The sequence below is a fragment of the Citrus sinensis genome, chromosome 5 (assembly GCF_022201045.2).
Source record: "Citrus sinensis cultivar Valencia sweet orange chromosome 5, DVS_A1.0, whole genome shotgun sequence".
In the NCBI taxonomy this organism is placed as follows: domain Eukaryota; kingdom Viridiplantae; phylum Streptophyta; class Magnoliopsida; order Sapindales; family Rutaceae; genus Citrus; species Citrus sinensis.
This window is the reverse complement of record NC_068560.1, coordinates 1,707,079-1,733,265: the sequence shown is the minus strand read 5'-3', so window position 1 is coordinate 1,733,265 and position 26,187 is coordinate 1,707,079. Positions and strand designations below refer to the sequence as shown.

The 26,187-nt window shown below is 34.9% G+C and overlaps 1 protein-coding gene, 1 long non-coding RNA gene and 1 pseudogene across 2 annotated transcripts; 2 read left to right on the top strand and 1 right to left on the bottom strand.

The window, feature by feature from the left end:
- Positions 1 to 812: 812 nt before the first annotated feature.
- LOC127898712 (DNA (cytosine-5)-methyltransferase 1B-like) lies at positions 813 to 11,967 on the top strand (annotated as a pseudogene).
- Positions 11,968 to 20,554: 8,587 nt separating this feature from the next.
- Positions 20,555 to 23,388, top strand: LOC127902802 (putative disease resistance RPP13-like protein 1). The gene is made up of 2 exons (XM_052442917.1): positions 20,555 to 23,321; positions 23,375 to 23,388. The coding sequence occupies exons 1-2, from the start codon at positions 20,555 to 20,557 to the stop codon at positions 23,386 to 23,388; spliced, it is 2,781 nt and encodes a 926-aa protein (XP_052298877.1).
- Positions 23,389 to 23,408: 20 nt separating this feature from the next.
- On the bottom strand, positions 23,409 to 24,970 carry LOC127902574 (uncharacterized). The gene is made up of 2 exons (XR_008054989.1): positions 24,300 to 24,970; positions 23,409 to 24,214 (listed from the first exon to the last, which is right to left on the bottom strand). It is a non-coding gene; the product is annotated as an uncharacterized LOC127902574 (long non-coding RNA).
- Positions 24,971 to 26,187: the final 1,217 nt, after the last annotated feature.

Sequence of the window (26,187 nt, the reverse complement as noted above, 5' to 3'; positions counted from 1 at the left end):
GGGAGTGTTAGCTTGTGAAACAAGCTTACTGGTACTGTGTTGTAGTGAAGGGAGAGGCATAAACATATTAGAACTAAGGTGGAGATTTGTGAAGCCGAAGTTAGTTATAATCTGTTATGAACTTGCTGAGGTGGCAGGTGAGCTAGCATAAGTGGGATCCAAATCGAGAGTTGGTTAGTTAGTTAATAACATACTGATTCATTGCAAGTGGATACACACGTGAAAAGCATACATATATATAAGCTGTCTCTAAGCTAGTTTCCAATTTACAGAGCAGAGAGAAACACTTAAGCATTACAGAGAGAAAACGCTAAAGATTAGAAAGGTTTTAATATGTAATTGGTGACTCAGTACTAATCCATCATCTTCTTGTTCAATAAAGCTTTTGCCCTTGCTGGCTTTTACAGCCGTGGATGTAGGTTCCTTTGTGGAGCTGAACCACGTTAGTTTCTTGGTGTGTTGAGAATCTTTGATTGCTTTGTTCTTCTTTGTTCTTTTTCGTAATCTTGTTTTTTATCAATTCTGGTTTCGTGGGTTGCTTAATTCTTGTTTAAGAGAGTGAAATAAACTCATTTGCCATAACAATTAATATAAGAGAAAGTAATTTATTTTGGCTAACTCCTTCTCCTACATTTGCTAAGCCATTAACCAAAATGATGAAGAATATTAATAAAGTAAGCTTGATGGATACAAAAGTACTATTTCTTTGAATCAACAAATATGCAACATAAAAAAGGAAGTGGCCAATGTGGTACACACCACATAATTAAATTTGCTAAGCCATAAACCATGTGATGATAATGATATTACCATCTTTGGGTCCGAGATTATGACAACTGGTGATTCAAGTGGATTATGTGTTGATGCTAATTTTGATCAGTCTTCATCTGTGGCAGAGAATGTTGGGGGAATACCAGTATATTTGAGTGCAATACAGGAATGGATGATCGAATTTGGATATTCGTTCGTTTCCATATCAGTTCGGACAGATATTTCCTGGTATGCATCTATATCCATATACTATCAAGAGGTTTGGTGGTGGTACTAGTGCTTAAGCTTGCCTTTTTGTACTCTTTATCTTCCGTCAGTGTTAGTTCTTATCAAATTTGCGATTTTGTTTTCAGGTATAGGCTTGGAAGGCCATCAAAGCAGTATGCAGCGTGGTTTAAACCAGTTCTAAAAAATGCGAGGCTTGCTATTGCCCTCATTACAATGTTGAACAATCAGAGTCGAGCATCTCGACTCTCGTTTGCAGATGTAATAAAAAAAGTGTCCAAGTTCAGTAAGACTAATCCTGCTTATATTTCTTCCAATCCCACAGAAGTTGAAAGGTATGTGGTGGTTCATGGACATATCATACTCCAACAATTTGCAGAGCTTCCTAATAAAAGGATCAGCAAGTGTGCATTTGTGTCTGGTCTTTTTGAAAAAACGGAGGAAAGACACCACACCAGGTCTTTGGTGAAGAAAAGGTGGTGCTGAAGAAGGAAATAAATTCAAATCTGAGAGCATAAAAAAACAATGTAATGCAAGCAACAACCACAAGATTGATAAAGAGGATTTGGGAAGAGTTTTACTCAAATTATTTGCCTGAAGATACAAAGGAGGCATATATCCATGAAGTGAAAGTGGATAAAGAACTCGATGAAGAACATGGAGAAAATAGTGAGGAATATCCCGAAGACATTAAAGTGGAACAGATGCAAATTGATGAGAATATGGAGAAATTTTGTTTCTCTGCAAAAAGTGTTAAGCCACCTTGCTCTTCGAAGGCTACCAAATGGGATGGGGAGTTAATAAGAAAAACATGTTTCGGTGAGTCTCTTTACAAACGTGCCATTGTTTGTGGCAATGTGGTTAATGTTGGTGGCTGTGTGCTGGTTGAAACTGCAGATTCAGATCATTTGCCTTCAATATATTTTGTGGAGTTTATGTTTGAAAAGTCAGATTCAAGAAACATGGTTCATGGCAGACACATGCTAAGAGGCTCTGAAACATTTCTTGGTAATACTGCAGATGCTAATGAGGTTTTTTTGACAAATGATTGCCTAGAAATTGAACTGGAAGATGTTAAAGAAGTTGTGGCAGTTGAAATCTTATTGATTCCTTGGGGGCATCAACATCGGAAGACTAATGCTTGCAAGGGCAAGATTGTTCGTGAAAGAGCAGAGGATCAAAGAATTGATCAATTCCCCTTGGAATATTATTGTAAAAGCTTGTACTGGCCTGAGAGAGGTACTTTCTTTAAGCTTCCGAAAGATACCATGGGACTTGGAACAGGAGTTTGCCATTCTTGTAAAATAAAGGAAACTGAGAGGGAGAAGAATGTTTTCAAGGTAAATTTGAACAGAAATGGTTTCACTCTCAAAGGAACGGAGTTCCATGTTCATGATTATGTCTACGTAGCTCATCATCATTTTACTGATAAAGGTAGGAACCGAGATACATTTAGAAACGAAGGGATGAAAGCATATGTTGTTTGTCAGTTGCTAGGTATTGAAGTACCAGAGACTTCCACAAAAGCTTGCCCTGAATCCACTAAGGTTAAAGTTCGGAGATTTTTCAGACCCGAGGACATATCAGAGGAGAAAGCATACTACTCTGACATTAGAGAAGTAAGTCTGTTCTAGGAACCGATCTAAACATTTCTTTTTTATTGAATGGAGTAAAATCTAAACATTTTACGTATTCTTTTGTCTTATATTTTCTGTGATACAAAGTTTCTATTTGACTTTTTGGTGTTATTATGTTATTGTGGATCTTATACACAGTGTCTTTGCTATTGAATCTTTAGGTTTATTACAGTAAACTAGTATTCACAGTTCCTGTTACTGGAGTAGAAGGCAAATGTGACATTAGAAAGAAGCATGATCTTGCCCCTTCGGATAGCCCCACAATCTTTGAGCATATTTTCTTCTACGAACATTTATACGATCCTGATAAAGGAACCTGTTGGAAATTTTCAAAATAATTGTGTCTTATGGTAAAGACATGTCCTATTAATTGTGCCTTATAGAAAAGGTACCTCTCACTAAAAACTTGTCTAATTAAATGATGTCTTGTTGTAAGGACATGTCCATTTAATTGTGTCTTGTAGAAAAGGTATCCTTTTACTAAATGATATAACTTTTCATAGCAACATTTCACTTAGAGATGCATCATTTCATGGTGACATTTCATTTGAAATGGTGATGGTTCAATTTGGACCATTGATTAAAATCAAATCTAGATCCAATGGCCATGAATGAAGGGGTATCATGAAAGATGATAACCCAAATGAGGGGGCACAAGTATATCTATAAATAGGGGTCATGTTTAAGCCATTTAGACATGAAATAAATGATCCTACACCACTCTTTTCTTAGCATTCTTTTCTAGTACGAATTTCAACACAAAACACACATTTCTTTTTTGCATTCACATTCCAATATATTGTTTTCTGCAGGAACAATATATTGTTTCTTGGTAGGCTTGCAACATTCAAGAGTATTCTGGTTTGCTTTCGTCGATGCACAACGCAAGCAAACAAACAAGTGCTTCATTGTATCCTGGAGGCGTATTTGCTTAACCCATGTGCATCACTCAATTGGTGGGGGCAAATAACGTCTTAAGGAAAGCGACATTTGTAACGTGCCTTGAAGCACACAAAATTTCTGCAGTTTTTTCCTACATACAGAGTTAGTTGTAAACACATTACTTTACATAATAAAGTTCCACCATTATTGTTGTATTTCTCTACATTTGCCATTCCCCACAACTTTACCACCAACAATCTTAAGATGTTATTACTACAACAATGGCACCAAGTTCATCTCTTCGACAATTCGCAGTAGATTTTGTCAAATTGGAGCGGTTCGATGGTGGCAACTTTATTCGTTGGCAAAAAAAGTTGCATTTCTTGTTGACAAGCCTCAATGTGGTCTATGTTCTCACAACACCAAAGCCTCAAGAACGTGAGAATGAGACATTAGCGGAAACCAGAGTGTGACATAAGTGGGAGCAAGATGACTACGTGTGTAAGGGACACATTTGCAATGCCATGTCTGATACTTTGTTTGATCAATATCACAACAAACCTACATCAAAAGAGATATGGGACTCATTAGAGGCTAAGTACATGATGGAAGATGCCACAAGTAAGAAATTCTTGGCTTCTAAATTTTTTAATTATAGAATGGTTGATAATAGACTTGTGGTTGAACAATATAATGAGATTTTGCATATTCTTGATCAATTCAACCAACATAACATGAAAATGGATGAGTCTATTATTGTCTCTTCAATTATTGATAAACTCCCTCCCTCTTGGAAAGACTATAAGAAAAGTCTTAAACATAACAAAGAGGAAATTAGTCTGGATGGCTTAGGCCAAAGTCTTCGTATTGAAGAAGAACTCAAGCTTAATAGTTTTGAGGATCAGACTACTACGTCCTCTAAAATTAATGTCGTAGAGGAAGGGAAGGAGTTTAAACATTCTAATCACCCTAAGAATAATCAAAAGAGAAAGTTTGATTCCAAAGAGAATCAAAACAATAAGAAGAAAAAGAAGGGTACATGCCACCACTGCGGAAAACTTGGCCACTTCAAAAGAGATTGTCGACTTCTGAAGAAACAAAAGGAAGTTTCGAACACAAATTTTGTGGCCATGATATCTGAGATTAATGTTCTTGAAGATGATAATGCATGGTGGATAGATTCTGGTGCAACTAAGCATGTATGCAAGGATCGTAGCCTTTTCAAATCTTATAAAGCAATGGATGATGGAAGTGTTCTTTACATGGGAAATTCCTCCACTGCAATAGTTAAAGGAAAAGGCAATGTGCAACTAGAGTTTACTTCTGGAAAAATTTTAACTCTTACTGATGTTTATCATGTTCCTGAAGTTAGGAAAAACCTTGTATCTGGTAGCCTTCTTAATAAGTTTGGCTTCAAACTTGTTTTTGAGTCAAACAAATTTATATTATCTAAGGGTGGTACCTTTGTTGGGAAAGGATACATGTATGAAGGAATGTTTAAACTCAATATCAATAATATGAATGTTTCTTCTGCTTATATGGTTGATTCGTTATCTTTGTGGCATAATCGTTTAGGACATGTGAATATTAGAAGATTGCATGATATGACTAATTTAGATTTAATTCCTAAGCATGAAAATGATATGCATGAAAAATGTAAAGTATGTGCACAGACTAAAATCACAAGATCTCCTTTTCCAAAAATTGAAAAAACATCTTCTTTATTGCATTTAATTCATAGCGATGTGTGTGATATGCATAGTAATCCTTCTAAAGGTGGTAAAAAATATTTTGTAACATTTATTGATGATTTTTCAAAATATTGCTATGTGTATTTATTACATTCTAAAGATCAAGTGTTAGAAAAATTTAAAACTTATAAAAATGAAGTTGAGAATTTTTGTGACACTAAAATTAAATGCCTTAGAAGTGATAAAGGAGGTGAATATGCTTTTTCTGACTTTTGTGAATCTGTTGGCATTGTACATGAAACTAGCACTGCATATACTCCACAACAAAATGGCATAGCTGAAAGGAAAAATAGGACATTAATAGAAATGGTTAATGCTATGCTTTTTAATGCTGGGCTTGGTAAAGGTTTTTGGGGTGAAGCTATTTTAACTGCATGTCATATCTTAAATAGAGTGCCTAATAAGAAAACAAAGGTGACTCCATATGAATTATGGAAAAAGAAAAAGCCTAATCTTTCTTATCTAAGAGTTTGGGGTTGTCGAGCCATTGTAAGACTACCAGAACCTAAGATAAAGAAATTAGGAGAAAGGGGCATTGAATGCATATTATTGGGATATGCAGAGCATAGTAAAGCTTATAGGTTTCTTGTAACAGAACCTAATAGCTTTGTTGAGATCAATACTATAGTGGAATCTAGAGATGCAATATTCTATGAAAATAGATTTTCCACTATACCAAAAAGTATTGATTCTCAAGAGAATGATAAACAAATAGAAATTGGTCAAAAGCGTGATGCTAATAATGAGCAAAATCATTTGAGAAAAAGTAAAAGAATAAGGACTCTAAAATCTTTTGGACCAGATTTTATAGTTTATTTAGTTAAAGGGACAAGAGACTCACAATCAAAACAGACCATGATCACATCTACTATAGAGTCTGATCCCCTCACCTATGAAGAGGCAATGAAGTCTCAAGATGCTGCTTTTTGGAAAGAGGCCATTAATGATGAAATGGACTCTATTGTGGGTAATAAGACTTGGAAATTAGTTGATTTACCACCTGGCTCTAATCCTATAGGTTGTAAATGGATTTTCAAAAAGAAAAAGAAAGTTGATGGAACAATTGAAAGATTTAAAGCAAGACTAGTAGCAAAAGGCTTTACACAAAAAGAAGGCCTTGATTATTTTGATACTTATGCACCTGTTGCAAGAATTGCTACTATTAGAGTCTTGATTGCTTTGGCTTCAATTTATCAATTTGAAATCCATCAAATGGATGTAAAAACAGCTTTCTTAAATGGAGAATTAGATGAGGAAATTTACATGAAACAACCAGAAGGGTTTGTTATGCTAGGACAAGAACATAAAGTTTGTAAACTAGTCAAGTCTTTATATGGTCTTAAACAAGCTCCAAAGCAGTGGCACGAAAAGTTTGACAAAGTGATTGTCTCAAATGGATTTAATATTCATGAATCTGATAAATGTGTCTATAGCAGATTCAATGGAAATAAAGGTGTGATTATTTGTTTATATGTAGATGACATGTTAATTTTTGGTACTGATAGTGAGAGCATTGAACTCACTAAATTATTATTGTCATCTAATTTTGATATGAAAGACATGGGACTTGCTGATGTGATTTTGGGGATTAAAATTATAAAAAATGAAAATGGCCTAGTATTGACCCAATCACATTATATTGAGAAAATTTTAAAGAAATTTAATTATTATGATTGTAAGTCTGTGTCAACACCTTTTGATTCAAACATAAGACTGTATCCTAACACTGGCAGATCAGTATCCCAATTAGAATATGCACGTATTATTGGATGTCTTATGTATGCAATGACTTGTACTAGGCCTGATATTGCTTTCGCTGTTGGAAAGCTCAGTAGATATACTAGTAATCCAAGCCAAGCACACTGGCAAGCAGTGTACAGAATTCTAAAATATTTAAAACATACAATGGATTATGGTATTTACTACACTGGATATCCTTCAGTTTTGGAAGGATTTTCGGATGCTAGTTGGATTACTGATCGAGATGATCATACATCCACAAGTGGTTGGATTTTTAATCTTGGTGGGGGAGCTATTTCATAGGGCTCAAAGAAGCAAACTTGTATAGCAGACTCCACCATGGCTACAGAATTTGTAGCTTTGGCTTCATGTTGCAAGGAAGCTGAATGGTTAAGTGAAATGTTGCCATGAAAAGTTATATCATTTAGTAAAAGGATACCTTTTCTACAAGACACAATTAAATGGACATGTCCTTACAACAAGACATCATTTAATTAGACAAGTCTTTAGTGAGAGGTACTCAAAGAAGCAAACTTGAATAGCAGACTCCACCATGGCTGCAGAATTTGTAGCTTTGGCTTCATGTTGCAAGGAAGCTGAATGGTTAAGGAATTTGCTTATAGAAATTCCTATTTGGCCTAAACCAATGCCTCCTGTATCTATTCACTGTGATAGTGAGGCAACTTTATCAAGAGCATATAGTCAAATCTATAATGGAAAGTCTAGGCACATAGGTCTAAGACATAGTTACGTAAGACAATTACTTACGGATGGAGTAATCACAATTGACTTTGTGAAATCATGCCAAAATTTGGCAGACCCCTTAACTAAAGGCCTTGCAAGGGATATTGTATTTAAAACTTCTAAGGGGATGGGACTGAAGCCAGCATCATCTTATCACCAATGATGGAAACTCAACCCAACACTTGAAATATCAAGATCTTGGGTTCAATGAGCAAAAGTACATCATATGTTGTGATAGCAAGCACTATAATATTTTTAGATGCGTCCCAAAGGTTAGTGCTTGATACCTGTAACATATGGGAAAGGTTAAGCTACTTAGCTTTTAATGGACTTATAAATGTTTTAGTTACAGGGACATTCTAGATAAGTCTACCTATGTGAGTGTAGGAGGTGGTGCCGCTTCCTATGTAACTTGGCTGGTTACTAAAGCGCTCATGAAAACAGGATATAGACACAGGGCCAATCCATGTGTCGGCTAAGGAATACTTGAGAATTTAAAAACTTATGTGTGAGATATATCCGGTTAGTCGATGAAGGTCGCTGGTTCAAAGCTTGCCTACCTTGCCACCTTGATTAACTTTGATGTATTGTCACTAAGTGAAGGTTCAAGTCCAAAAGACACCTTCATCTATGCATAAGTTTTCCAAGCCTGTGCAAGATAATTTTTCAAAATTCATTTATTTTGAAAATGGTGGGGGATTGTTGGAAATTTTCAAAATAATTGTGTCTTATGGTAAAGACATGTCCTATTAATTGTGCCTTATAGAAAAGGTACCTCTCACTAAAAACTTGTCTAATTAAATGATGTCTTGTTGTAAGGACATGTCCATTTAATTGTGTCTTGTAGAAAAGGTATCCTTTTACTAAATGATATAACTTTTCATGGCAATATTTCACTTAGAGATGCATCATTTCATGGTGACATTTCATTTGAAATGGTGATGGTTCAATTTGGACCATTGATTAAAATCAAATCTAGATCCAATGGCCATGAATGAAGGGGTATCATGAAAGATGATAACCCAAATGAGGGGGCACAAGTATATCTATAAATAGGGGTCATGTTTAAGCCATTTAGACATGAAATAAATGATCCTACACCACTCTTTTCTTAGCATTCTTTTCTAGTACGAATTTCAACACAAAACACACATTTCTTTTGTGCATTCACATTCCAATATATTGTTTTCTGCAGGAACAATATATTGTTTCTTGGTAGGCTTGCAACATTCAAGAGTATTCTGGTTTGCTTTCGTCGATGCACAACGCAAGCAAACAAACAAGTGCTTCATTGTATCCTGGAGGCGTATTTGCTTAACCCATGTGCATCACTCAATTGGTGGGGGCAAATAACGTTTTAAGGAAAGCGACATTTGTAACGTGCCTTGAAGCACACAAAATTTCTGCAGTTTTTTCCTACATACAGAGTTAGTTGTAAACACATTACTTTACATAATAAAGTTCCACCATTATTGTTGTATTTCTCTACATTTGCCATTCCCCACAACTTTACCACCAACAGAACCATCAAGCAGGTAGTTTATATTTACTCATTTTCCCTTTAATTCATTTCCTTAACTAGATTCATGTGAATTATGTTTATTAAACTGTGGTTTCTTCTTATGCCGACTGTAATGACTGCATAATGGCCAGTTGCCGCCTCACATCAAGACTAGTGTGCTAAAAGAGAGGGTGTCTGATGATACTGCTTATAGAAAGATAAATGGGAAATGTAAAGAGGAAAAGCATGATGGTGCTGTTGACAAACAGACGGATGCTGTCCATAAGAATCGCTTAGCCACCTTAGATATTTTCGCAAGTTGTGGTGGCTTATCTGATGGCCTACAGCAAGCAGGTAACTTTCAAAGTTCCGTGAGCAAGTAAACCGATTTTGGTCTATTGTGACTGACAAATATGCAACTAAAGGTGTGTCGATAACCAACTGGGCAATAGAGTATGAGCAACCAGCAAGAGAAACATTCAAGGTTAATCATCCAGAAGCTTTGGTGTTTATTAACAACTGCAATGTGATCCTGAGGTTGATGTTTGCTTTCATTTAAGTATAATAACTCATGGCTTTATGTTCGATTCGGTGATAATTTCTTTGTAATCCACTCTTATATCTTCAGTAAATCAATGAATAAAATGCAGGGCTATCATGTCAGCATGTGGGGATGCTGATGACTGTATTTCAACTCCTGAAGCTGCTGAGCTAGCAGCAGAACTTGATGAAGAGACAATTAAGAATTTGCCTCGGCCAGGACAAGTGGATTTCATCAGTGGAGGGCCTCCTTGTCAGGTACATCGATCAATCCTCCAGTCTACTTCTAGGATTTATTTTGTAAGCAATTCTAACAGTAATTGTGTACAATAGACCTATAAAGTTTAGCTATTGGTTCTTTGTTATTTCCAGGGATTTTCTGGAATGAATAGGTTTAATCAAGGCTCTTGGAGCAAAGTTCAATGTGAAATGATCTTAGCATCGTTGTCTTTTGCTGATTATTTCCGCCCCAGATTTTTCCTTCTGGAGAATGTAAGGAACTTTACATCATTTAACAAAGGGCAAACATTTCGCTTAACTATGGCTTCTCTCCTCCAGATGGGTTATCAGGTAGATACCATTTTTGATTTACTCACTCATAACTTTATAGAGGGGTACCTATCAAAATTCCCTGAATTTGTTTCTCCATTTAATTAGTCAATTTAATCGGAAAATTGTGAAAGTATCATGTAGCTTATATAAATTATTCATCTAATCTGTTGTTGTAGGTGAGATTTGGTGTCCTGCAAGCAGGAGCATATGGCATGTCTCAGTCTCGTAAACGTGCATTCATATGGGAAGCATCACCTGAGGAAACCCTTCCAGAATGGCCTGAGCCAATGCATGTGTTCACTGGCCCTGAGCTAAAGATTCCCATTATGCTGCTGTTCGAAGCACCGCAAATGGTGCTCCTTTTCGTGCAATAACAGTTAGACATACAATTGGAGACCTCCCAGCTGTTGGCAATGCGGCTTCAGTAACAACCATGGAAGTGGGATTTTCTTCACCTGTCTGTGATGCTCATTTTATCTTTATTGTTGTTCCTTCTACCAAAGGTCTTGTTTCTTGTATTTTCCGACCGTGCAGTATAAAAGTGAACCTGTGTCATGGTTTCAAAAGAAAATCAGAGGAGATATGCTGGTCTTAAATGATCATATATCAAAGGCAATGAGTGAGCTGAAACTTATTAGGTGTCAAAAGATCCCAAAACAGCCTGGTTCCGATTGGCGTGTTCTTCCTAGTGAGAAGGTGTATAGTTTTTCTTTTAGATCTAACTGAAATTATCATTTCATAATTGCTTTGGTTTTAAACATTTTCCTTTTCAAATTCCCCCTCCAGGTTCGATTGTCTAACGGACAGGTTGTAGATTTAATACCCTGGTGCTTACCCAATACAGCTGAAAAGCATAATCAATGGAAGGGTCTGTTCTGAAGGTTGGACTGGGAAGGAAACTTTCCAACCTCCGTTACTGATCCTCATCCGATGGGTATGGTCGGAACCTGTTTTCACCCAGATCAGGATAGAATAATCACAGTTCGTGAGTGTGCTCGATCACAAGTAAGTCTTTTTGGCTATATATGTAAATAGCTGCAGTTAGTTGGGATGATGAAAAACCAGAATGACCAAAAATAATTTTTCATGCAGCACCGGTGACACTTTAACTTGACAAGCTAATTATTGAATCAAACAAGATAAATTTTGCCAACTGTTTCTGCTGTCATCTTACCCTGCTCTCTTGATTCCCGCAGGGTTTCTCCGATAGCTATAAATTTGTTGGTGACATCCAACACAAGCATCGGCAGATTGGAAATGCTGTTGCACCTCCTCTGGCGTTTGCACTGGGGAGAAAACTAAAGGAAGCTGTAGAAATGAAAGCATCAACATCACAGAGATATTCATGTGTTCTGTGAAATAACTGTTCTTTGTTAATTTGAAAATCTACTGTTTTTATTTTTTATTTTTACAATTTCGGCCTATTTCTTAGTAACACACCAACACTAACCCATCTGAAGACATTGGGCCACATTTTCTGAAGTAACTAGATTGATGATATGTAACCTCTACAATTTATCTTCCTAGCTCATATTTGTAAGAAAATTTTCATAGTTTTAAAAATATATTTTCTCTTTAAAATATAGTTCATATAATTCTTTATTATAAGTTTTATCCTTTTCATATTCACACTCATATCAACGTGATTAGCCAACAATAAAATTTACCGTAAAATTTATTTGGAAGAGTAAAGGTCTGTGTATCTTTGCTTGAAGAGTGGAACTAATAGCACCTTATAACTTTTTTTCTCAAGCCCCCCCCCCCCCCCCCCCTCTCAAAACCTATTTTAAGTTTTCAAAAACTCTTTTTTAAAATTTCAGTTTCTTTTTTATTAAAAAAATATTTAACTTCTTCCACAAACCTCATATTAGGGATATTGTTTTTACAAAATTTTGAAAGTTTAAATCATATATATTTAATTAAAAAGAAAATTCTATATACTTGAATTGAGTAGAACAAAAAATGGACTTAAATAGTTATTATGTAATATCCAAAGTGTTTGAGAGAAAATAAAAACATATAGAAGACTTTGGTGTAGTTGTGTGCGAGTAATGAACTAGAAAAAGAAACTTATAGAGAGAGAAAAATATAAGAATTTAATTAGATTTATTTTGTCTTTTAATATAATTAGAGAATGATTTTAAAAGGATTGTACAAATTTGCCAACAGTTATAACTCTGGCTTGAATTTGATGGCATTACACATATCCATTCACTTAACACTTCTCAAGAACATATGGGCCTTTACATTTATGTACAACTAATAAAGATGAGGTATAGGCGAATGGGCTTTTACAATCTTAAATGGTAAAAAAGATAATGTAAATTGTAAAAATAAATTTAAATTTATTCACATTTTAATTAGTATAATAACTTTGAATCAATTTTGTATTTGGAGTAATGTAATAATATTTTTATTTAAAGATCAATTACTCAACTCTACGTATGTTTGATTTTAATTGTAATGTGCACGTATTTAACTCTTAAAATTTATAATAAGTATAAATAATTCTTACAAAAACATAAATGTTAAATAATCATACTTTGGATGTTTTTGATTTATTAAAAAAAAAGATGCCACTTATATTTGGATATCGAAAAAGAGAAAATAAACATATCATTTAAACATATGCAATTTAAAGATATTCATATTTCAGCCAAATTCAAACCCCACTCAGATTTCAGATTAAAAAGCAAACGCTATCTTACATCATGAATTCAAAATTCGTAATTAAGTTTTTTCAAATGTCTTTATACAGTTGTTTTATTAGTTTAATATAAAGATATATTCCAATATTGACATTAATAGTTAAAATCAAATAACATAACAAAATAACTATATATTTAAATATTGATTTACTGGCATCAAACAAGGGATTGGATAAAACTTTGTAAAAATAATCCAGTCATACAAAATAATGATATTGCCATACACGTGCCTCTGTTTTCCAGATTTTGTCAGATTATACAGCGGATTCTTCGAGATTTGTATTTGACTTTTTATTAAATAATAAACTTTATTTAGTTTCTTTGGATAAAAAATTGTAAAAATAATCCAGTCATACAAAGTAATGATATTGCCATACATGTGCCTCCGTTTTTCCGATTCTGTCATATTATACAGCAGATTCTTCGGGATTTGTATTTGACTTTTTATTAAATAATAAACTTTATTTAGTTTCTTTGGATAAAAATTTATAAAAATAATCCAGTCATACAAAGTAATGATATTACCATGCATGTGCCTCAGTTTTCTAGATTTTGTCAGATTATACAACGTATTCTTCGAGATTTGTATTTGACTTTTTATTAAAAAATAAAATTTATTTAGTTTCTTTGGATAAAAATTTATAAAAATAATCCAGTCATACAAAGTAATGATATTGCCATGCATGTGCTTCGGTTTTCTAGATCCTGTCATATTATACAATGGATTCTTTGGGATTTGTATTTGACTTTTTATTAAATAATAAACTTTATTTAGTTTCTTCGGATAAAAATTTATAAAAATAATCCAGTCTTACAAAGTAATGATATTGCCATGCATGTGCCTCCGTTTTCAAAATCCTGTTAGATTATACAACGGATTCTTTGAGATTTGTATTTGACTTTTTATTAAATAATAAACTTTATTTAGTTTCTTTAAAACCACCGCTAGTCTCTTTAAAACCATCACATTGTTTCTTATAAATACTGACATGTACTCTATCCTTCATGTACATATCACATAAGGTCTCATTTCCAAGTTGTAAACTTTAGAAATACTCTTCTCACAATGATATTTTTGTCAAAATCTTCAACGAAAGTTGTTAAAAGAGGAAGAAAATGTGGAGAAACATCAGAAATAGGAACATCGGAAGGCGAAGACCAAGAAGAAGATGATGATCATAAAGAAAGTTTGACCTTATCGAATCAGCGATTTACCAGAAATTATTCGAGGTGAGAAATATAAATTTCAAATTAACTTCATATTGCAACTTCTCCTGTAATTAACAACTATATATTCGTGAAGACCGTGTATATGAATCACTCACCATATTCAGTAGCATCAGATTTAACATTCTACGATTTAGCTAAAGGCACTATGTTTCCACTCTTATCAGACATGCAGCCATGCAGGCCGAAATTGAGCAAGCCTCGTCAGTGCCGCCATTTGCTCTCAAGACGAGATTTCAAACAGATAAATGGGGTAATTTAGCTTATGTCTTTGCTTAATAATATAATTTCATTCTCAATTATTTAATCACCTTCATGTAATTAATTAATTAAGCCATGATCTGTTATTTACACTGCTTTAGCTTCGTGAACACTGATCAAAATATAATTGCATGTGCCCTGCAGGCGCTGTCAGCTAGTTCTGCTACGACTGATGGATTGCATGTCCATAAAGAAGTTGTGGTATGTTATTGCTGTCCATTATTATAAACCTCACCCACCAATATTCATTTAACTTAACATAGTGGGGTGCCTATCAAGATGCCCTGATTTTTAAAATGAATATATTTGAAAAAATAGTAAGTTGTGGGGTGGTGCAAAAAGCCTGAATCAATTTCTTAGGTTCATACCACTTACAGGGCTAAAACTTGAGTGACTAGCCAAAGAAAGCTGATTGAAAACACTCGGTCAAGTCCTGGCCAAGATCTAATACAATTTCATCAAACAATTGTTGAGTAAAATTATCTTTAACTTCCAAATCATAATTGAAAGTCCTTACGAAACACTTTTTAATTGCCGAACCAGTCCTAAATTGAGCCTTAATATTGGAATTAGTTGTGCAATTGTGTCATAGTTAAAATAAACCCTATTGTCGGTATATGTACAATCACCTCCGATTAGATTATTCATCTATTTATTGTTGTTATTATAGGTGAGGTCTGATGCATTGGAAGCAGCAGCACACGATGTGTTTCCATGTCGTAAACAAGCATTCATATGGGCAGCTTCACCTGAGGAAACAATGCCGGAATGGCCAGAACCAATGCACGTCTTTGCCGGCCTTCCTGAGCTTAATGGCAAGTTACCAAATGGCGCTCATTTCCGGGCAATAACAGTTAGAAATACAATCGGTGAAAGTTCGTGAATGTGCGATTGATCTCAAGTAAGTCTTATCGCTATTTTGATATCTGCTATTGAGATTTGGATTTAGTGCTGATATAAGATTTGTGCGTATCTTCTTACAAGATTGTGATCAGCACTGGATCAAGGTTCGTGCAACTGTTTAAATGAAAAATTTGGCCAGAACCAATGCCTATAGTATTGAGAGCGCCCGCTACATATGCTAGAGATAATATAGATCAAGATGCACGGTAGGTACCCCCTATGCCTATAGTATTGAGAGCGCTAAAATCTTCAATATCACTGGGAATGTAAGCTTAGGCTGGCCGTTTATTTAATTTTTTTATATATATATTATGGACTAGTATAAATTATTTAATTATTTTGTCTTACCAAATTAATAAATAATTGTGGTAGAATTATTTATTATGTGATTAAATATTATGTTAATAAGTTTAAATTTGTCACACTCTATACGGTAGTATATTATGGATAAGTATAACATTTAATTGTGTTATTTTAACTTTAATTCATAATGGAATGAATAATTTTGTATTAAAACATGGGAGATCCCTACACTCATCAGTATATAAGTAACTCTGGCAGTATATAAGTAACTCTGGCGTATTTTGGCATCTCTTTTCTCTCTCTCTCTCTCGTTATTATGCCCAATCAAACAAAGGACAAAACAGAAAAAGGGGGAGAAAAAAAAAGACTCCCTAATAATGTTATCATGATTTTCATCGGTAACATGGACAATTTTTAATTTGGTATGAAATACTACAATCTATTACCTTGTGAGAGAAAGTGTGATTAGAAAATTTAATTGATTGACAAAAATTAAGTCAATAAATATTTATGTATTGATTAATTGACAATTAGTCTTTGCATTTGTTGATTAACACACATGAAGACAATCAATTAATCGTTTTGATTTATTATTTTGTTTCCATCATTATTTCATTTTTTCAGTTCTATGAATCCACTTAATTAGTCATGCGTGATCATCACGTAATTAAATAAATAAAAGCATCAAATAATTCAATCAACCAATTAAAAAATTATTCATTACAACATAAGCAGAAAGCTGCTTCAAAGAGCACACATTATTATTATTATTATTCTCTCCGACAATATCATCAAACAGAATCATGATCAATTAAATTAAGATAAAAGATAAAAAAGATAAAAAAGACAAAGATCGATGATGAAAGAAATCTGAAATCATGATCAATTAAATTAAGTAATTTTACTCTCCTTATTTTAATTTTCGCTTTGAGCACCAGGATTACTAAGAGCCTTGATGGCTATGGCCACTGTATTTTTAGAAGCAATTTTCAAGTTCAAATTGACATGTTTCAGGTTCGGGTTCTCGGTGTTGTATGCGTCAGCGCGAGAAACGCTCAGGTCGGCTTCGTCAGCTGCCGTTTTTGCGACGTCAAAATCGCCAACCTTAGCTGGTCCAATTGCTTTGTCGCAAGCTTCTACTACTTTATTGTATTCTTCAATGGAAGCCATGAGCACGCTCTGTTCATAGTTGTCTTTACTAATTTCATGCGCTTTAGAATAGTCTTCCCTAGCTTGAATAACGCGTTCCTTCAGTACAGTTATTGCTGCGCCGAGGATTTCATTTTGGTTTAATTTCAACATCGGGTTTTAAAGAGAGTTTCGCGCTGACTGAGGCCACACAGTTGGCTCCGAATGGAACGTCGCTACAGGTTGGTCAACCAGAAGATGATAATTGTAAACGTTCTATACTATTGACAATAATAATGCCACAGCAAGGTTGCCAAGATGAACTTCATTTTGATGTATAAGAGGAAAGAAAATGTAAGCATTGATTGATATATTGATAGATAGATGCTTGTAACGAATGAGAGCTAACAAGGGGTGAGTGAGCTTTATAAAGGACTTGATTTGAAACGACTCGCCTCGAACTCCATGCGGGTCTATTTGATATCGTCTAACTTGACTGATAATAATTTAATTCTACCGAAAATTCGGTAATTATTTCCCTTATAAATATAACAATCCCAAAATTGCAAATTTATACAAGCACTCCTAACATAGTTTAATATATAACCAGTTCCATCAATCAACCTTCTCAACCAAAATACCAAATAACACCCAAACATCTCCAATATCAAAATATTATAATATATCTGATTTCAATATATATTAAACATCCATAATCATCAAATCATAATACAATTATACATTCCAAAATGAGATGATCAAAATGCATAATACCATCTATTTCTCCTGGCGCCATCACATGAACAAAAATTCAAAATAACTACAGTCGGTCGGTTGATTGGTGTACCTGCATCCTTCTACGGGGGGAAAAATATAATAAAATAATGTTAATATAAAAATTAGTAAGCTCAGTGAGTGGATAACATCTTTTGAAAGTAACTTACTTTAAAGATGATCATATTTTTTCGACATACCAACTTTACTAATCTATAAGTAAGCACATAGTTAAATTATTCAAACTTTAAATCAAACAATTGTCAGTGAAGAATACATTATACTGTACGTAATACACATGAAAATCATATCAAAAGATAACATAGAATACTTTATTCTTAAACTGTCACTAAACAAGTAAATGATCTTGTCGTACCTGGACCGCATATGGGCAGTGCAATGACATACTATGCGGGCATTGTCATGCCTGGAGCTACAAAGGATAGATCAATGAAGTATCTCATGTATATCATCATATCTCATCATACTGCATGCATAAAATAGTCCCTAAAGGACAAAAGCACCCAAGCACACGATCCAAAGCTTCTATGTGCACTTAGACAGACTTAAAAGTCTCTATCTTATCTGTATCTTAAATCTTTTTTGTTATCATACAGTATGCATAAGCCTCCAAAGGGCAAAAGCGCTAAAAAACACAACCTATTAACCTTTCTATGTGTTCAGAGGGGCCCCAAAGGGCTCTCATCTTATCTGTATCATTGTAACTAAATGGAGAGGGTCTTGTCTCATGATTTTTAATAACAAATTTTTATACACATAAATAACACATTTTTAATCGTACATTAAGTCTTCTTTTCTTTCCATTAACATTAAATTTACTTTTCTTTTCTTCAAAGTACTATTATGCATTACTCAAAATCGATAGGGAAAACCAATAATCATAAAATTTTGAATAATGTACCAATACGTAAATCAAATTTATTCTAGAAATCATTAAATTAGAGCATTAAAATCTTATTTATCAAATATGGTTTACTACACTCTAAAATCATAATAAAATATGAAAATGGGTTTGCATATTTCACTCATAGTGACAATACTTAAACTCGACTATTGTTCATATCAACGGCTTGGTTCTCATTCGCAGTTTCTCCTAATCAAGGAAACAACATAATTACTTTTCATAAATGTGAAATACGACTAACCACACGCAATGTAGTTCAAAACGAACATCTATCCACAACATATAACGCTTGTGTCCATAAAATTACCAAAATACCCCTACATTCATAAAAAATAAATGTCAATTAGACATGAATAAAATGATCCTACACCATTTTTTTTGTAGTCCTCTTTCTTTAAAAGAATTTCATCGATTAACATTTATTTTTTATGCATCAAATATCTAACATATTATTTTCTTGTAAGAATAATATATTAATTCTTGTTAGGCTTATAACATTCAAGAATATTCATGTGTTGCTTTCATTGATGTACAACGTAAACAAACAAATCAACGCTTTATTGTATCTTAGATGCATATTTGCTTAATCCATATGCATAACTCAATCAATGGGAGCAAATAACGTATTAAGGAAAGCGATATTTATAACGTCCTTTGAAGTAAACATTAATTTACTACAGTTTATACATTTTTATTATATTAGATTTGTACCATTTTTACCGCCATTTTCTATAACCATAAATATATGTCCCCCACATAATTATCGCGTCTTAGAAATTTATAAATACCAATAGTATCATTATTCAATTATTTAGAAACATCTAAGTATTTATGTTTAATTTATCTCTCAATTAAAACTAGACACACACACACGTGTGTGTGTGTGAACTCTAATTAAATGTTAATACGTGTGTTGCATACGAGCCATAAAGTGAGTTCCAATTTCTACTTCTATTTTCTAAAGAGTAATGATACAGCTATAAATTCTTGTATAAATTTATTTTGTACAAACTGATGTGGCATGATAAGATTGGTTGAATGAAATATCACTTGGCCCACATGATTTGTTTTTATTAATTTATATTTTCATTCAACCAATCTTATCATACCACATCAGTTTATACAAAATAAATTTGTACAAGAGTTTGTGGCTGTATCATTATTTTTTTCTAAATGTTACATAGATGTACATATCAGTAGATGTACCGAGTAGGAAGCAACACATAAAGATGGATTTTCTTTGCTGGACACTGATTTTTTTTTTTAATTTTTTTGGAATTGCTCAATGATGCCTGGTCCACCCATGCCCAGTTCGTCAAGCAGACAAGCACAAGCATTTGAAGCTTGCTAAATTATTGATGGTGGTAGCGGCTGTTTTTGTTTTCACTTGTGTAATAAAGTGAAGCTTGCTAAATTATTGATGGTGGTGGGGGCCGATTTTGTTTTCACTGTAGTGTAATAAAGTGAAGCTTGCTAAATTATTGGTGGTGGGACGGTTTTTGTTTTCACATTAGAGTTTCTATTTGATTGATAACATATTAATTGTGCTATTATTTTATTAAATATATATATTTAATAAATAAGCCGAATTTACTATATTCGGCTAAAATTTTATTATAAATTATTTTTACACGACATTAATATAACATGATTGTTAAAATTATCATTGTGATTATAAAATATTATAGTATACTTTTAAGTCTTCATTTTAGCATGAAAATTAATTCAATATCAATTAATTCAATATTAATTCCATTTTCCTCTTTATTCGGCATTTACCGGACATTGGATTAATGTTGCTTGGCCCTACAAATATCAACGTGCGATTTTAAACAACAAGTGGAAGACTTGTTACCTGCATTTTGCTTGACCCTTCACAGTTTCTGTTCAATTTTCTCATTTTGCTTTTCAAAACTCAAAATTCTGCTTCTTTCTTTGCCCCAAAAAAAAAAAAAAAAAAGAGAGAGAAGAAAGAAAAAAAAATGTCAATCATCGGAGAGGCAATCCTTAGGGCGTCCGTTGATTTGCTGGTCAATAAGTTAGCTTCAGAGGGGATTCTGTTTTTTGCACGCCAAGAGCAAATCAAGGCCGATCTGATGAAGTGGGCGAATATGTTGGAGATGATCAAGGCGGTGCTTGATGATGCTGAGGAGAAGAAGACGACTAATCAGTTTGTGAAGAAGTGGCTTGGCAAGCTTCAGAACTTGGCTTATGATGTTGAAGACTTGTTGGATGAGTTTCAAACTGAGGCTTTCCGGAGGAAGTTGCTGCTTGGAAATGGAGATCCAGCTGCTGCTCAGGATCAACCCAGTAGCAGTCGTACAAGAACAAGTAAGTTTCGGAAGCTCATTCCTACTTGCTGCACCACTTTTACTCCACAATCGATTCAGTTCGATTACGCCATGATGTCCAAAATCAAAGAGATCAACGACCGATTTCAAGATATTGTAACACAGAAAGACTCGCTGGGTTTGAACGTAAGTTCAGCTGGGAGGTCCAAAAAAGACAGGCAAAGACTACCCACAACCTCTTTGGTGAATGAAGCCAAGGTCTCTGGCAGGGAAACAGAAAAGAAGGAAATTGTTGAATTGTTGTTGAAGGATGATTCAAGAAATGATGGTGGATTCTCTGTTATTCCTATTATAGGTATGGGCGGGCTGGGTAAAACCACTCTTGCTCAGCTTGTCTATAATGATAAGCAGGTGGAGGATCATTTTGATCTCAAGGCATGGACTTGCGTCTCTGATGATTTTGATGTTTTCAGGCTTACAAAATCAATCCTAATTTCCATTGCTGCTGACCAGAATGCGGATAATCAGGACTTAAATTTGCTTCAAGAGAAATTGAAGAAACACCTGTTTGGAAAGAAGTTTTTGCTAGTTTTGGACGACGTGTGGAATGAGGATTACAATGATTGGGTCGACCTTAGCCTCCCATTTGAAGCTGGCGCACAGGGAAGTAAGATTGTTGTCACTACTCGCAATCAAGAGGTTGCAAAAATCATGAGCCCGGATCAAGCTTATGAATTGAAAAACTTGTCAACTGAGGATTGTCTGTCTGTGTTTGCTCAGCACTCTTTGGGAACGAGAGATTTCAGTTCTCATAAGTCATTGGAGGACATTGGCAAGAAGATAGTGATAAAATGCAATGGCTTGCCCTTGGCAGCAAAAACACTGGGAGGACTTTTACGTGGAAAACATGACAGACGTGAGTGGGAAGATGTGCTCAGTAGCAAGATATGGGAATTACCACAAGAGAGATGTCGCATTATACCAGCCCTTGCAGTGAGCTATTATTATCTTCCTCCAACTTTGAAACAATGCTTTGCATACTGCTCATTGTTACCAAAGGATTACGAATTTGAAGAGGAGGAGATAATTTTATTATGGTGTGCTTCGAGTTTCTTGGATCACAGAGAGAGCGGGAATCCTAGTGAAGATCTAGGTCGAAAGTTCTTTCAAGAGCTACGTGCAAGATCTTTTTTCCAGCAATCAAGCAGCAGTAGATCACGATTTGTGATGCATGACCTCGTCAACGACCTTGCTCAATGGGCTGCTGGGGAAATGTACTTCAGAATGGAGTATATCTCAGAGGTTAACAAGCAGCAAAGTTTTTCAAGAAATCTTCGTCATCTATCATATATTTGTGGAGAATGTGACGGCGTTAAAAGGTTTGAGAAATTGTATGATATCCAACATTTGCGAACTTTTTTACCACTGATGTTGTCAAATAGTGAGCATGGATACTTGGCTCATAGCATTCTTCCTAAGTTGTTCAAACTCCAAAGCTTAAGGGTCTTCTCTTTGTGTGGATATTACATCTCCGAGCTACCGGATTCAATCGGTGATTTGAGGTATTTAAGGTACCTCAACCTATCTGGAACTGTGATTAGAACTCTGCCTGAATCAGTCTGCAAGCTTTACAATTTGCACACTCTTCTGTTGGAGGGCTGTAAGCTACTGAAGAAGTTGTGTGCAGACATGGGAAACCTCACCAAATTGCATCATCTCAATAATTCAAATACAGATTCGTTGGAGGAAATGCCACTAGGAATTGGTAAGCTGACTTGTCTTCAGACGTTGTGTAATTTTGCTGTGGGAAAAGACAATGGTTCTGGGTTACGAGAGCTAAAGTCATTGATCCATCTTCAGGGGACACTTAAAATTTCAAAATTAGAGAATGTAAAAGACATTGGTGATGCAAAGGAGGCTCGGTTGGATGGAAAGAAGAATCTGAAAGAATTATCACTTAATTGGACTTGCAGTACCGATGGTTCATCTTCAAGGGAGGCAGAAACTGAAATGGGCGTGCTTGACATGGTAAAACCTCATACAAATCTGGAGCAATTTTGTATCAAAGGCTATGGAGGTATGAAATTTCCAACTTGGTTGGGAGATTCCTCATTCTCAAATTTGGTGACCCTAAAATTTGAAAATTGTGACATGTGTACTGCCCTGCCGTCAGTCGGCCAACTACCCTCTCTAAAGCATCTTGCAGTACGTAGAATGAGCAGAGTAAGGAGTTTGGGTTCGGAGTTCTATGGGAATGACTCTCCAATTCCATTTCCATGCTTGGAGACTCTTCGTTTTGAAGACATGCAAGAGTGGGAAGACTGGATTCCTCATGGATCCAGTCAAGGAGTTGAACGGTTTCCTAAATTGAGAGAGCTTCACATTTTAAGCTGTTCTAAACTGAAAGGAACATTTCCAGAGCACCTTCCTGCATTGGAGAAGCTTGTTATTGAAGGATGTGAAGAATTGTTAGTTTCAGTTTCGAGTCTTCCAGCTCTTTGCAAATTACAGATTGGTGGATGTAAAAAGGTTGTGTGGAGAAGTACAACTGATCATCTCGGCTCACAGAATTCAGTGGTTTGTAGAGATACATCAAATCAAGTGTTTCTCGCAGGGCCATTGAAGTCGCGAATACCAAAACTGGAAGAATTGGAGATAAAAAATATTAAAAATGAAACATATATATGGAAGAGTCATAACGAATTACTGCAAGACATTTGCTCTCTCAAAAGACTGACGATTGACAGCTGTCCCAAAATTCAATCCTTGGTCGCGGAGGAAGAGAAAGACCAACAACAGCAGCTCTGCGAGTTGTCATGCAGACTCGAATATCTAAGATTGAGCGAATGCGAAGGCCTTGTGAAGCTGCCACAATCATCGCTCAGCCTCTGTTCCTTGAGAGAGATAGAAATCTACAACTGCAGTTCCCTTGTTTCCTTTCCTGAGGTTGCTCTGCCTTCCAAGTTGAGGAAAATTGAGATTAGGTATTGTGATGCACTGAAATCGTTACCAGAGGCATGGATGTGCGACACCAATTCGTCTCTCGAGATCTTGAGTATTAAGCATTGTCGTTCGTTGACATATATTGCTGCTGTCCAGCTACCATCGAGCCTTAAGAATTTGCAGATCCGCGATTGCTATAATATAAGGACTTTGACAGTGGAAGAGGGCATCCAGTGTAGCAGCGGCAGAAGGTACACCTCATCTCTTCTCGAGGAGTTGTTTGTTTTCAATTGTGACTCTCTGACATGTATATTTTCAAAATACGAGTTACCTGCCACGCTTGAGTCCCTTGAAGTTGGCAATCTACCTTCGTCTGTTAAGGTACTTGATGTTTATGGATGTCCAAAGCTGGAGTCAATAGCAGAAAGGTTGGACAACAACACATCTCTTGAAACAATCAGTATTTATAATTGTGAAAATCTGAAAATTTTACCGAGTGGTTTACATAAACTCCACCAGCTTCGAGAGATATGGATAAGGGAGTGTGGAAATCTGGTGTCCTTTCCCGAAGGGGGATTGCCTTGTGCGAAACTCAGGAGGCTGGGGATATATGATTGTGAGAGACTAGAGGCCTTACCCAAGGGATTGCACAATCTGAGCTCTCTTCAAGAATTAACAATAGGAGGTGAGCTTCCAAGCCTTGAAGAAGATGGCCTTCCCACGAACCTTCATTCACTTGATATTTGGGGTAATATGGAGATTTGGAAGTCAATGATTGAGCGGGGCCGGGGATTTCACAGATTCTCCTCTCTGGGACATCTTAAAATCGGAGGATGCGATGACGACATGGTGTCATTTCCACTAGAAGACAAAAGATTAGGGACCGCGCTTCCTCTTCCTGCCTCTCTAACATCTCTGTGGATTGAAGATTTTCCAAATCTGGAACACCTATCTTCTTCAATTGTTGATCTTCAAAACCTCACTTCATTGGGTCTCTATAATTGTCCCAAGCTCAAATACTTTCCGGAGAAGGGCCTGCCTTCCTCACTTTTGCTATTATGGATCGAGGGATGCCCGCTGATAGAAGAGAAGTGCAGAAAGGATGGAGGACAATATTGGGACTTGTTAACCCATATACCTTATGTTGTAATAGATTGGAAATGGGTTTTTGATAACTGAACAGAGGATGGCTGAAATATTTTATTGTTAGTGTTATTATTATTTTTTTTAAAATCGGGTGTGTTTGTGTATGTAATTTTAAAATTCAAATCTCAATTGAAAACTATTTTAAATTAATATGGTTTGGTGTCGGTGGGCTTTTTGTATTGTATATAATGGGTTTTCGAATTTTTTAATTAAATGGTGGAATGCTTTAAATTTAAGAAATGGTAGAATAACGTAACGGGTTTGCATTATTCAGCAAAGGATGGACAACTGGAATATTTTATTATTATTAGTATTTTCTTTTTTCAAATTAGGCGTTGAAATTGATGGTAAATTGGTTTTTGGTGACTAAACAGTGGACGATTGAAATATTGTATAATTACTACCTTTTTTTTTCAAATTGGGCGTGTTTGTGTATGTTCAAATGGATGGTAAAAGGAGTTTTTGATAATTGAACAGAGGATGATTGCCTTCCTCACTTTTGCGATTATGGATCTAGAGTTGTCCGTTGATAGCAGAGAAGTGCAGAAAGGCTAGAGGACAATATTGGGACTTGTTAAATGAAATATTTTTCACTTTTGCGATTATGCCTCTTGTTGTAATAGATGAAAAATGAAATATTTTATTATTAGTATTTTAAAAAAAATGGGCGTGTTTTTGTATGTAATTTCAAAATTCAAATCTCAGTTGAAAACTAATTTAAATTAATATGGTTCGGCGTCGGTGAATCTTTATCATGTATATAAGGCCAAAGAGTTTTCGAATTTTTTAATTAAACAATAAAATGCATTATTCAGCTGTTGAAACTTCATTTTCTTTTATTTATCCTTTTGCTGTACGGTTATATATGTGCGTGTGTATCTTCTCTTCATCAGACTTTGGCAAATATTGTTTTGAAATTTTACCTGTTGGATATATAAACACTGGAGTGTTCTTTTTTAAAAATAGCATGATTGGAAATAATTAATATAATTAAAATCAAATTATTATGATTGAATTTGCTAGATTAGTATTATTTCGTCTATGTGTAATGTAACTTGTGAATTGTTGTTTGGTGATTATTTTAAATATTGTGCATATGAAAGTTAATTATTTACACCAAAGGGATTACTAGCTGCCTCATTAGTAACAATATTAACACACAAGGACTGGACTGTATTACAAAATTGTTTAGTTTAACTTAATAGTTTCTGTGCCATTGCCATTAATATTTATAA

Excerpts from the sequence above, each read along its gene's own strand:
- LOC127902802 (XM_052442917.1), top strand. The coding sequence starts at position 20,555 with ATGTCAATCATCGGAGAGGCAATCCTTAGGGCGTCCGTTGATTTGCTG.